General features: G+C 41.9%; 1 protein-coding gene across 1 annotated transcript in view; it reads right to left on the bottom strand.

The window, feature by feature from the left end:
- The window catches only part of COL3A1 (collagen type III alpha 1 chain), a 93,401-nt gene extending 82,275 nt beyond the window's left edge, over positions 1-11,126 (bottom strand). Inside the window, exon 1 of the mRNA XM_035135841.2 lies at positions 10,899-11,126. Within this exon, the coding sequence (XP_034991732.2) occupies positions 10,899-10,977 (79 nt within the window). The 5' untranslated portion in view covers positions 10,978-11,126. The remainder of the gene's footprint in view (positions 1-10,898) is intronic.
- Between the last annotated feature and the right edge of the window lie 1,278 nt (positions 11,127-12,404).

Below are 12,404 nucleotides of genomic sequence, written 5' to 3'. Positions count from 1 at the left end.
AAAACTAGGCATTCTTTAAATAAACAGGGGTGCAAATTAATTTGGGATTGCTTACTTTCTCTTGATACCTGATCTCCACTTGCCACGAGAACCTGTGTGTTTCACCCAGGAATGGAGACTGAACTGATCAGCAGCTCAGAAACTCTCTTGTTCTGTGGCACAGCTGTGTCGTTCAGTGGTACAAAGATTTATCTGCAGAAAAGGACTGCATGCATTGGAATTCCCTCATCTGTAATAGGCACCTAGTTTGGAGTGGAAATGCAAATGAGGCTGCCTACAACTTATTCTGTGAACTGTGAACCCATGAGTAATAGGAACAGAAGTTCATAGGAAATGAGCATTCTCACAACAAAGACCCCCCCCCCATCTGCACTCCATTTAACAAACCAGTGTGAACCACTTTGAAGAGTCATGGCTTCCCCCAATGAATCCTGGGGGGATTAGGGGTACTGGTAGTTGTTAGGAGGCCTCTATTCTCCCCACAGAGCTATAATTCACAGACTAGTTTAATCCCTCTTCCCAGGAACTCTGGGAATTGTAGCTCTCTAAAACTGTCTGCAGATAAATGTTGGCTCCCTCGGCCAGTAAAGCGAGATGAGCGCCGCAACCCCAGATACATTCCTATACTAGTCTTTCCTCTTGCATGGTATCGCTTGGTAGTTCTGGTGTTTGTTCAACCTATGGTATTTTTAAGTAATCATTCCTTTGGGGCATGATCACTAGGAAAATCATCATCTTCATCTTGTTCTATTGATTCCCATTATTGGCAGCACAGTTCTAAAGACTTGGTAAGAAAACAGGTTACATGGGTAGGGGTTGCCATACATCAGGAGTTCCCCGGACATATACGGAATACTGCAGTCAGCAGCAGTGTCCAGGCAGAAATTGGACAAATATCCGGGAAAATCCAGACATATGGCAGCCCATGTCGGCAGTCTTGTTTTTACCATATTTCCATAAAAATAGCTCAACACTGTTTGAAATTTGGCAACCCTCTGTATCAGTTGCATTGTAATGGGAGATGGGAGGAAGATAATTTGCACTCAGCCTTCTGATTTCTGATTCAGAAACAACTTGAATGTTCAAGGGTGGTGGGGTGGTGGTCCAGCCCTCCAAGAACCATGCTGCCTGAAAGGATGTGCTTGAGGCCGTGTATTTGAATTCCCATCAAAACCTCTCTGCATCCAGAATGCTAGATTAGTTTGGTGACTTGCAGCTTGTGCAGGCCTGTGCAACCCTCCGGGCACAAACCATTTTGTACAAAGGCTGCTATCAAAATAAACATTAAGTTGTAGTACCTGAAGAATATGTTATCAAAGGGGTGTAGAAATTCAGCTGAATGATAAGAGGTAGGTTTTGGAACATGATACCTTGCCCAACCACCTCCCCCAAGCTGGCATGCATTCATGTATATATTTTATGCAACTGAGAAGAAGTAGGCCATTCTAAAGCACATGCCATATTAGTTCTTCTTCACTTACATTTTTTTTAAGTACTTAAAAAATGCAGTGCTCATTCAACATGAAATCTTGGAGAATGGAAGTGGTTTGTTAGCTAATAGGAAAGGAATCTCTTTTGCTGTGTTTCATGAACACGGCCAAAAAAACTCAGTGGTTGAAGCACTCCCAAACTAAATCTACAAAATGACTGTTATTTGAAGGGTTATTATATCATGTTTTCCATTGTCATCTTGACACGAAACAGTTTCCAAACTTTGGAAATCGGACCCAGCTGACTGGTATTAGGAGTATAAAATTAAAAAGAGTACATGTAACTTTTCATGCAACAGGGAGAATTGTGACTGGCAAACAATTGCCCCTATTGCATGTCTGTGTTATCTAGGGGCACATATCTACAATGATTATTGTAGAGCAACTATTCTTAAGGGAAAAAATGGATATGTTACTTTCAGCAGTAGATCTGAACCAGGAGATAGGGAAGTAGATTTCATGATGCCATGACCTCAATCACGGAAAAGTGTAGCATATGCAAAGTCACCAAAAAGTTTGGGGAAATTTAGTGAAAAAGAAAAAAGTAAAAAAAGAAAAGTTGATCCAGTTCAATGTTGAAATGTTGTGAGTGATACTTGTGCCAAAAGCTAGGCTGCAATAGAAAAGACTGTTCACCTGGAACAAGAGTCTGTTTTGAATCAAGGCCACCACTCTGCACTGAACCTTTGGCTGTTTGATCACAATTTGAATATAAAGCTGGAGCCCAAGGATGAAACATCACATGAGTGATGCAACAATTGATGACACTTACTTTGCCATATTGTAATATAGGCAAATGTAGTTAGAATCACTGTGAAATAAAACAATATGGTGGGGAGAGAGGTGTATGTGTGTGCCGAAACTTCATTTTGCAAGAGGAGACTGAGAGGAGAGATGATAGCCATCTTCAGATATCTTAAAGGCTGTCATAGAAGATGGAGCAAGCTTGTTTTCTCCTGCTCTGGAGGCTAGGGCCTAAATCAATGGATACAAGTTGCAAGAAAGGAGATTCCAACTGAACTTCAGGAAGAACTTTCAGACAGTAAGAGCTGTTTGGCAGTGAAACAGATTCCCACAAGATTTGGTGCACCCTGGAAGTTTTTAAGTAGAGGTTGGATGACGGTCTGTCATGAGATTCCTGCATTGCAGGGATTGGGCTAGACCATGGATGTAAAACTCCCAAGACACTGCGATCTGGCACTGAAACACTGGCAGTGATCTACCCATTGGATTGACCAAACTTGTTGAGCTTTTTTGGGGAAGGAAGACTGTTTTACATTCTTTTTGCTGGATTTATGTATTTTGTTTATGTTCACTATGGTTCTTTAATTTCCATGCCACTTAATATACGTATTAAAAATATCTCTAAGTGGTGTGCAATAAAGAAGCAACAGCAGGCAACTGTGTATTACAAAAATACACAGTTACATAGAAAAATGTTACATTAATACAAAGTTACATTTATATATCAACCAATATGAATTCATTTTCCTTCTGGTACACCCCCCTCTTAGCCTCAGGGTTCTCATTCAGGGTCCAAACCTGTTCTACAGCTGATACTTTTGTGCTCCTAAGCCAGGCACGGCCAAACTTGGCCCACCAGATGTTTTGGGACTACAACTCCCATCATCCCTTGGTAACAGGACCAGTGGTCAGGGATGATGGGAATTGTAGTCCCAAAGCAGCAGGAGGGCCAAGTTTGGCCATGCCTGTGACCTAAGCTTAAGATGGAGCTAGATTTTACCCTACTGCTCTGTGTCTCTTTCTTCCACTGCAACATCTAGTATAACACAATTTCTTTGCCCCCCCCCCCCCACCTCACATATTTGCTTGTTAAAACTAGACATCACTAGGAAGAGAGTAAGACTGGCACTCCATGTGGTGGTCATTCATTTCAGACCAAACAATAAACTAAACGTAACTAAATGGGGAGCTCGAGATTCATTAATTTCAAAATGAACACTATGAAATAGAAATGGCAAATGAATGGAATAGCAGCAAACATTCTTCTCCACCTCTGTTTTAATGTCCAGTTCTGCCCATAAAACACAACTGTAAAATCTTTATTGTATCCTTAATCCATCACTTGGGCAAAATGCACTGGCTTAAGAAAGAGGAGCATGAAAAATGAAAGAGGGTGTTCTCATTAAATTAAGGATCAAGCTTGTTGAAGAAATGTTCTGAGCAGGCCACATAATTTATTACTTTGGCTCTTGGATCCATAGATTCAAAAACTAATTAAAAGCTGTTAGCTAACGTTTTGAGGAAGAAAGGCCAAATTCACATCTTTAGAACTCAGCAATGTACAAAACTTAGAAAGTTAACCACCACATGCCACTCAACAGCATATCCTTTTACAGGAATAGTTGTGAAACCAGAATGCTTGAATTTTCCCCATTGAATTTCCTTTATTTTAAAAATTGTGTGCACTCCACGACACTGATCAGATTATAGACTTAAATTCTTTCAGAATTGCTTAGGCAAAAGAGTTAGTCTACTTCTTGGAACTGCTGGACCAGATCCATGGAGAAGGTACTGTCTGAGCTCACTGGATGACCATGGGCCAGTCACTGTCTCTCAACTTAATCTACTTCATAGGGTTGTTGTAAGGATAACATAGGGTAGGGCGAACCATGTACACCATCTTGAACTCATTGGAGGAAATCGTGGTATGGAAACATAATAAATCTATAAAAATAATGATTGGTCATATCTAGGGAGACCTACATACAAAGTCTTGTTCAGACTATCCCTTCCCATCATCTACCCTGCAGGGCTTCTGTTTGATTGTAATAAGGTAATAAGATAACCTGAGCCCTTTGGAGCAGATAATTTAAAAATGCAAAACAAATGTGATAAATAAATGCAAAGATAGAACAGAACAACAAAGTGAAACAACTAATCATCTAGGATTCTATAGGAAACACTGGGGCAGTTTCATGATTTATAGACTGAGTAGACCTCTTGAATGCACTGAAGTTTCAGAGTGAACGGGATGAGGACCACAGAGCCTTAAAAGGCCTTGTTGGAGCCATTTTGTTTGCAGCTGTCCTTGCTCTGCTCAGTGTCACATGGTGAAAATTTGGCCAAGAATGTATGGGTTGTTCACATTGCTTTATAGCCTGAGCAAACATGCCAACTTGGACACCCTGAGAAATAAACTGCTGTTAAATTAAATTTCACAGGGATAGGGAGGTTTTTGAAGCATATGCTAGCAGCTTGAACAGTAATGCAAGTTAAAGCCAGGGTTGCATCTACTTGGAGCTTAACATGTCATCTTGACTGGTGGCCCAGGACTCACTTTTAATTGTTGGTCTTACATATTATATCCTCTTACCTAAATCTGTTCTCATTCTCTTGAGCGTGCCAACATAGAACTAGCTTGTGACCCAGTTGCAGGTCATGACACAAGAATTAAGACCAATGACTTAGATCATGGTAGAAATCAAGAATACAACAGCTTGAGATCCTCAACAAACCAAGCAACTGTATTAGCAGAGAAAGTGTCTATATTTTAGAAGACCAGGGCATAGCCGACTTTCTATTTTAACACCTTGTCACTATGAATGAGCATTTGACTTCCCAGTGGTCACCAAAACATGGGGGGAAAAGAACCAGCAAAAGGCTCTCCAGTATGTATAACTGAAGCATGTCTAACATGAATGCCAGAATTAGACTAGACGACATCTTTTGGAAAGAAAGAAAGAAACAAGCCCTCCATTTGAATTCTTGCTCTCCATCTTCTGCTTTAACCACTGAAGTCCAAAGTCCAAGATTAAGCTGGAATGTTGGAAAGGGAGAGAGAGGTTCTGCTTATAGCATAAAGGTCTATCGAGTACCTTATGGCATTGATTCAACATTGTTAAAAATAAGTAAAATAATATCTGCGCCAGTGAAAAAGAAACAGCAGTGCTACCCTGTTGCAATAAAGCAATGGATTCTTTCCCCAACTTCTTAAGGAAAATGTTTGATGGATCTTGGTCTCAAGTCAAAAAGCACATATGGAAAGTCATGCAAGGGAAGGGTAATTATCTAATTTTCATCAAACCATAGGCCTCCTCAAACTGAAGAAACTGGCCTAATTTCCAAGAACACCTACTCACCTAGAGGATGTGGATTCCCTGGAACTTAATTTACATTTGGACTTTTCTAAATCACAGGAAGCCACAGACCATTTTCTGCACTGAAGGTTACATTGTGCAACACTCTGAATCCCCACAAGGCACCGAATGCTCTCATTTCAAATGTGGCAATCGGCATTGCTCAAGCCAGCTATGCACAGCTGTGTGCTCTTACTCAGGAGCCTTTACAGCAGGCATTCTCAAGCATGTCTTGCTCAGCCATCTCCCAGTAATTCACATCCCCACACAAAATGCAAGAAAGAAACGAGTTGTCCATGATTAGGCCATGGGTGGAGATTCAGTGGGCTTGATTGAGCGGAGATGGGAAAGGTTGTGCTTCCCACATTAGGGAATAAAAACAGAAGGCAAATAGCCATCCCCCCCTGACCACTCTGGGCGTAGAGCCGTCTAAAAGCTGTGCCCTCCACACACCCCACAGCTAAACTAATGACAGCTTTTCATGCTTAGCTTTGGGAAACAAAGATTCCAAATCAAGAGCAGATTGAAAGCTGGCAGCTTTCATTACCACCCCTGGTTTCAGGATCAAGCAACACATGGAAACTAAGGCTTGCCTTTCTGAACAACTAACTCAATAATTGAGAAAATAGGTTGCTTACGCTTAGCCCAATCCATATTCATAAAAGTGTTTTAAGACTTGCACATGCCTCTCTATGCTTCACCCAGCCAAGCAAGAGGCACCATCCAGGCAGGCAAGCAAGTGAGGACAAATTTCAGCCAGGCAAAAACACTCAAAGTGGGTGCGAAGTAGCATCGGTGAGGGATGTTACCTGGGGAGAGGGATGAGTGGCTGAGGAGGATGTGTAGCCTGGGGTTAGTTCTGAGGGCCAGGTAGAGTGATCTGAATGGTCACATTTGGCCCCCATACCTGAGGTTCCCCACCCCTAATTGAAACCACACAGAAGTTTTTTACAAATGACACTACACACATGTATTATGAGAAGCAGAACCAGTTACTGATCACAAAAGGTAATGCATGAAGTAGTCTTAAGCCAACGGCTCTCAGATGTATCCGATGAATGTGGTCCATCCATGCTACTTGCCTGTATCATGGGGGCAGTTTTGCGTTTGGCCTATTTCTCAGCTGCACCATTTAAAGCTTAAATGCCAGCAACTATAATCAATGTCAGGGGTTTGTGCAGGTCATCAAACACTTGTATTGTAACTGACAAACCAGAAGATCACATGGGGTTGTACCCAGTGCAGTGTGAGTGGAGTTCTGCTTGTGCAATGAGATGTCTTTTTTCCTGCTCCTCCCTCCACACGTCTTCTGGAGGGTCCTTCAAACCCCCAGAGCTGCTTTTGAGAGCATGTGGTAAGCTGGAAGGGATGCAGAGAGGTATAGATAATTCCATTGCATGTACAAGTGTCTGTTGCACAAGTTGGATAGAGTCCATTATATTCTTATTGCAGATGACATAATCCCGATTGCATGTGACATAAGGCTCCACCCAAGCTTTTGCTCCAGGAATGGAAATCTAAAGCTGATTGATACATTACCTCCGTTGCATGTGGCTACTGCTTCCCCATGGAGAGATCCCAACCCTGACATCTAAATAGGATAATCAGATGGGATGGATAGGTTGTGTGGAACATTATCCATCCACTTCCACCAACACCCGGGAAGGCTGTTGTGCTGGTGGGTTCCCACCTGACATGACAATGCTACATGATTATCCAACTTAAACATTATTGCTGTAGGATTAAGCCATAGGGAAGGGGCAACCGCAACATAGAGGTATCATATAAATCAGATCCCAGAGGAGGCTGATGTAAGGGGGGGAGGGAATGATAGTTGCAAATGTTTTTGTTCTGTTTCAAAAGCAATTTTAACTGATTGTTCCCCAGTGACATGCTTGTACCATACGTCTGAACGTTGGCAAAACCCCAAACGGGGTCATATCTTTTCAGAAAAATGTGCCGACAAGAGCCAAGCACGACTCAATTTGCCCATTATGTCTTGAATGCTTTAAAATGGAAAGGTACCGTCAAGAAAGCAGAGCTATTATATGTAAGCAATTCTTAATCACATAACTTGTTCTTGAAGCACCCATAAGGAGGCTTCAAACATGAAGGAGCAAGCCTATCTAGTATGGCTGCGGTCCAGTTATTAAATGTTGCATCTTTTCATTTGCATTTTAGCTAAAGCTTTGCAGTTATTGATAGTGTTGAGATTACTCCAAGGGCAACTCCCCCCCCCCCCAGAAAACACCTTTACTTATCACTTTCTGAATGTGCTATTGGATGAAAAGTCTTTTTGGTGTATTTAACCAATATAGCAAATGTTCATCATTTATCTGGATCTAGGGACGAGGCTCACGTGGTACAATGGGCAATACTAATTGGAGCATGGGAAGGTTAAGTATTCTAGTGGAGGAGAATTAGCAACCACTAGATGGCCCTTCATTATAGGTGCTGATGCTTTGGTTAGTCAGAGTTGGAGCGCGGTGGCAGGGGTGAGGGAGAAGACTTGACTCAAACAAATGTTCATGCAAACCAGAAAACTTCATCTTGGTGAACCACAAAACTAAACAAGACTTGCAAGGAAGAAAGAGCACTGGTAAAAGAGCCATCATTCAAATACTATTGTCAGATATTCCCCAATAGCCAGAACTAAGACCAAAGATGTCATTGCAGCCTGATTCTAAGACGACCTATACCAGCACAGAAGAATAAAGGATAGGGCAGGCATCCCCAAACTGCGGTCCTCCAGTTGTTTTGGCCTACAACTCCCATGATCCCTAGCTAACAGGACTAGTGGTCAGGGATGATGGGAATTGTAGTCCAAAACATCTGGAGGGCCGAAGTTTGGGGATGCCCGGGATAGGGTATCTCAGCTGCCAGATGTAGATGTCACAAAGTGGGCAACTGGTGGTGATGTGACTGTCACCGCAGGAAGGTAGGATAAAATCGTGGTGCACGTCTATTTCATCTCCCTACTTTAGGTAGTATGGAAAAGAAGAAGCACATTGTGTAGGGCTACATCTGATCATTCTCAGTTCTGTATATTCTCAGCAGTTTCCTTGATGTCTTGCCAGAGCTTGTCACTTGGCAAGATATGCTAAGAAAAACAGACTTAAATTTGACATAGACCAAATGGAAATTCTTCCTGACGCATCCAGAGCACTTTATAATGTGATTAGAAACTCTCTTTTTCATCCTTGTAAACACTAACACCCACCAACCATATACTGCCACTTCATTGCCTGCATTTTCTCTCTAAATAGGTTTCGAACAGGCTTTGATCTGCCGTTGTCCATTGTGGGGAGCAAGGAAAAAATGGGAGGAAAAACGAGATTGCTTCTAGAACAGAAGCCTAGAAACTTGCACTGTATGGAAAGATACATTGCTAAGAAAGTACTTCACCTGATATTGCATTTGATATTCCATGGCAACAAAAATCCCGTCTCACAAGGGTAATTTTATCACTTTGTCCTTGCCTCTTAAATCTAACCTGGCACTAAAATAATGAAACACGCAAGACAAGACAATCTGCAAAAATGTCATTTTGGGCTGCACCTTTGAATCCTTTGCTACATCTGCCCAGAACTTGTACTCCCAACTAGAACCAAACTCCATGTCAGAATCCACAGTCATAACCATAAGGGCACAAATATCTATGTGAAATGGGCAATGGGGATATGGAAAGCAACCAAAATGCAGGAGAAGTTTCCTTCACTGAAAAACAACACGCTTCTTTGGTGGAAATGGTTAATTTTTTCCCTTCTTGCAGTTTGGAAGATGGAGGATTGACGGTTAATCAAGGAAGGGGTGGTGGTGGATACTCATATTTAATATTCACTAAGATGTGAGATGAACATCCGCCACCATCCACACTGCAATTAGTTGTATGAAAGACAAAGCATACAGGGGGGAAACCACAAAATCAGTAGGCATGCATGATCAATATTGGGGAGCGTGGTGGGGATAGCTATCTGAAGGTGCAAGCCTTTGCATGGCTGATCAGAAGTAAGTGCCATCAAGTTAAATGGGGTTTAATCCCAAGTGGGTAGAGAATTGCAGCCAGACTGTGTCCTTTAGGTTAACATTGAAATCTGAGCATTTGTTTGCTGAATGTAGTGCTATTACATGCATCTCTGACAAATCATAAGATCTGAAGTAATGTGTTTCAGCAATGCAGTTTTTGCTAGGTAATGAAGATTATTATTGGTGGTTCCTATTCTTACGGTCTCTAGAGTGCCTGGCTTATGGTCTCTAGAGAGCTTGCATTCCATCAGGAAATGTGATGCCTGTTTTGGGCATGGATTTCAGAATGGTTCCAAGGGACCCTTTCCTATAATTGCAGCTATGGATTGCGTGAGTGGGTTTGGTGGTGATGAAAAGTTTGTTACCGGCTTCATCGGCCCAGTTCTGTGCACAAATAAAGAAAATGTTGCACAGTGTCTGGTACACCTCACAGCACACCTCAAAGCTCAAAATGTATCCACTGATCTAAAAAGATCTAAAAAGAAAACTGGCCACAAAGTATCTGTGCTACAAAAGGTATTTAGGGCATTTAGTACCAATTCATTTTCAAGTGATCTTTTCTTTGCATGCACCAATCCTAGGTATAATTACTTAGATGTAAGTCTCTCTGTGCTTAATCTTAAAGGAGTTTGCTAGCAGATTATGTAGAAGCTTGAAGCAGCCTCTGGTGAATAATGGTACAGTATTAGAGCAGTATGTTCCATCCTTCTGCTTATGCCTAAGAAGTAACACACCCACACACCACACACAGCTGGAAAATCTTTCACCAAAGCTGAAACAACCATTCTGGTTTGCAAAAGTATTTCCTTTGACATTAAAGTCTTCTTTTAAAAGGTACATGTTCCTGTATACCAAAGCAATACTTTACTATATAAAAAAAACACAGTCATGTTGCAAAGAGCCGAAGATACAGCCTTGTTAAATATGTCAAATGACTTCCAGATTTTGCTGAGCTAGTATTCACAGATCTTACTCCAACAGCTAAGAGAAAGGGAGATTAAAAAGTTTCCAGAACTTGTCAAGCAAAGCAAAGGATGCAAAGAACTTAAACTAAGAAAACGGTGCACAAGAATGCGCAAGCTCAGATAAAGTTTGTTTTATTTAGGCTAGTACTACATGCTACAGAATAAAGCAGAGCAGAGCAGGACCCTCTTTGATAGCTCCAACCGGCGACAGGAAAATGGGCTTGCTCGATGCTGATTTTTATGGCAAGCGGAGAAACAAAGTGTTGAAAAACAGAGCGGTTAAAATCCATGAAAAATCTTAAGTGGGAATTACTCACCGTCTTGTTGTGCCCAAATAACTGAGGGTTGCAACACAGCAAGGAAAAGCAAAACAGCTCCCTGCACACAGCTCATCATGTCTACAAAATATTAGACATGAGACTCTATGTGCAAAAGAGAGAAGGAAAAAAGTGGGGGGAAAGAAAAATCAAAAGAGCACCATCAATTGCTTCCTTTCCTGCCCTTTCAGCCACCGGGCCCTTCACACAACTCAGCCACAGGCATTCCTTTGCTCTGGCCTTAAATAGGAAAATATTTGGCTTCCTTTACTTCCCAGCCCCTTTCTGAAATATGAGAGGAGGTCCCATCCCCTTAGCATTAAATGAAGTGATTAATATTTCTTTTTGCCTTGCAGAAGGAACAGCCAACTGAAGCAGCTACATAACACATCTGGAGAGTTCGTGCTTGTCAGCGACTGCTCTGTGTGTATGGGACATAGAACATGCACATCTATGTTATATGATTATGGGCTTTGGTGTGTGAGCTGATTTTCTTTTTGTGTGGCATGCAAGTGTGACAGAGAAGACTGGATTTTATTTTTTTCTTAGCAGTTGACTATTTTGTTCTATATGATGATGGTGATTCTAAATCAGAAAGACCATGATGAGGATTGAGTTTACCTGAAAGGTTAGAAATTTCCCCTCATGCACACACAGAAATGGAGAGAACCCAGGAAATCACGTGAGACCATGCAATTCTTTCTGTACGAGACCAGCGTTGAAGCCACAACTTTTAAAATGTGAAGCAGACGTTCCAGAAAAGGTACAATTACTGGCTATAGGGAATGTATGTGCACGCCATACATTTAAAGCACAATTAAAGCCCATGGCTTCCCCCTAAGGATCTTGGGAAATTGTAGTTTGTTAAGAGTACTGGGAATTGTAGATCGAGGGGGGTAAATTGCAGTTCCCAGAATTCTTTAGGGGAAGCAATGTGCTTTAAATGTACGGTGTGTACTACTCATCCTTAATCTCTCCTCCAGGGTAGTGACTAATCCCTTGTGATTAGTCCTTGGAATACAGGGAGAAATGTGGCGATGAACTTTTGACCGCTCCATCCTTGGCCTGCTGAAGCAGTTTATGGCTGCTGAGGAACTATTATTTCTTCCATGTCTCCCAAGAATGGAATCCAGGTCAGCTTGTGACCTGATCTACACAAGGAGGGGAAGAAGTGCTAGAGTCTTGGTGTGGTAGCATGGATGGTAGAACCTCAGACTACAGGTGGGGGGGGGAGTAATTTGTTCTTTTTTAAGTGCTCAAGAACCCATACAAGCAGAACAAGATGGCACGGAGGAAGCCAGGTTAGAACTTTCCCCTCTCCCTTGCTAGGTTGTTTGACTTGAGGTAGGTTTTGTTTGTGTGTTGCAACATGGTGGAGCATTTTTTAAAAATGGCGCACCTCAGCAGAAGCCTCTCAAGTGGTACAGTCCAAACCTCAGGACTCTACCACCCTCTTCTGCTGCATGTGACAACAATGAAGAAAGGGAGAGGTCTTGGAGAGGTTCG

Source organism: Zootoca vivipara, chromosome 1 (genome assembly GCF_963506605.1).
Source record: "Zootoca vivipara chromosome 1, rZooViv1.1, whole genome shotgun sequence".
Taxonomy (NCBI): domain Eukaryota; kingdom Metazoa; phylum Chordata; class Lepidosauria; order Squamata; family Lacertidae; genus Zootoca; species Zootoca vivipara.
Note: the sequence above shows the minus strand (reverse complement) of the source record. Positions and strands in the feature narration are given on the sequence as shown.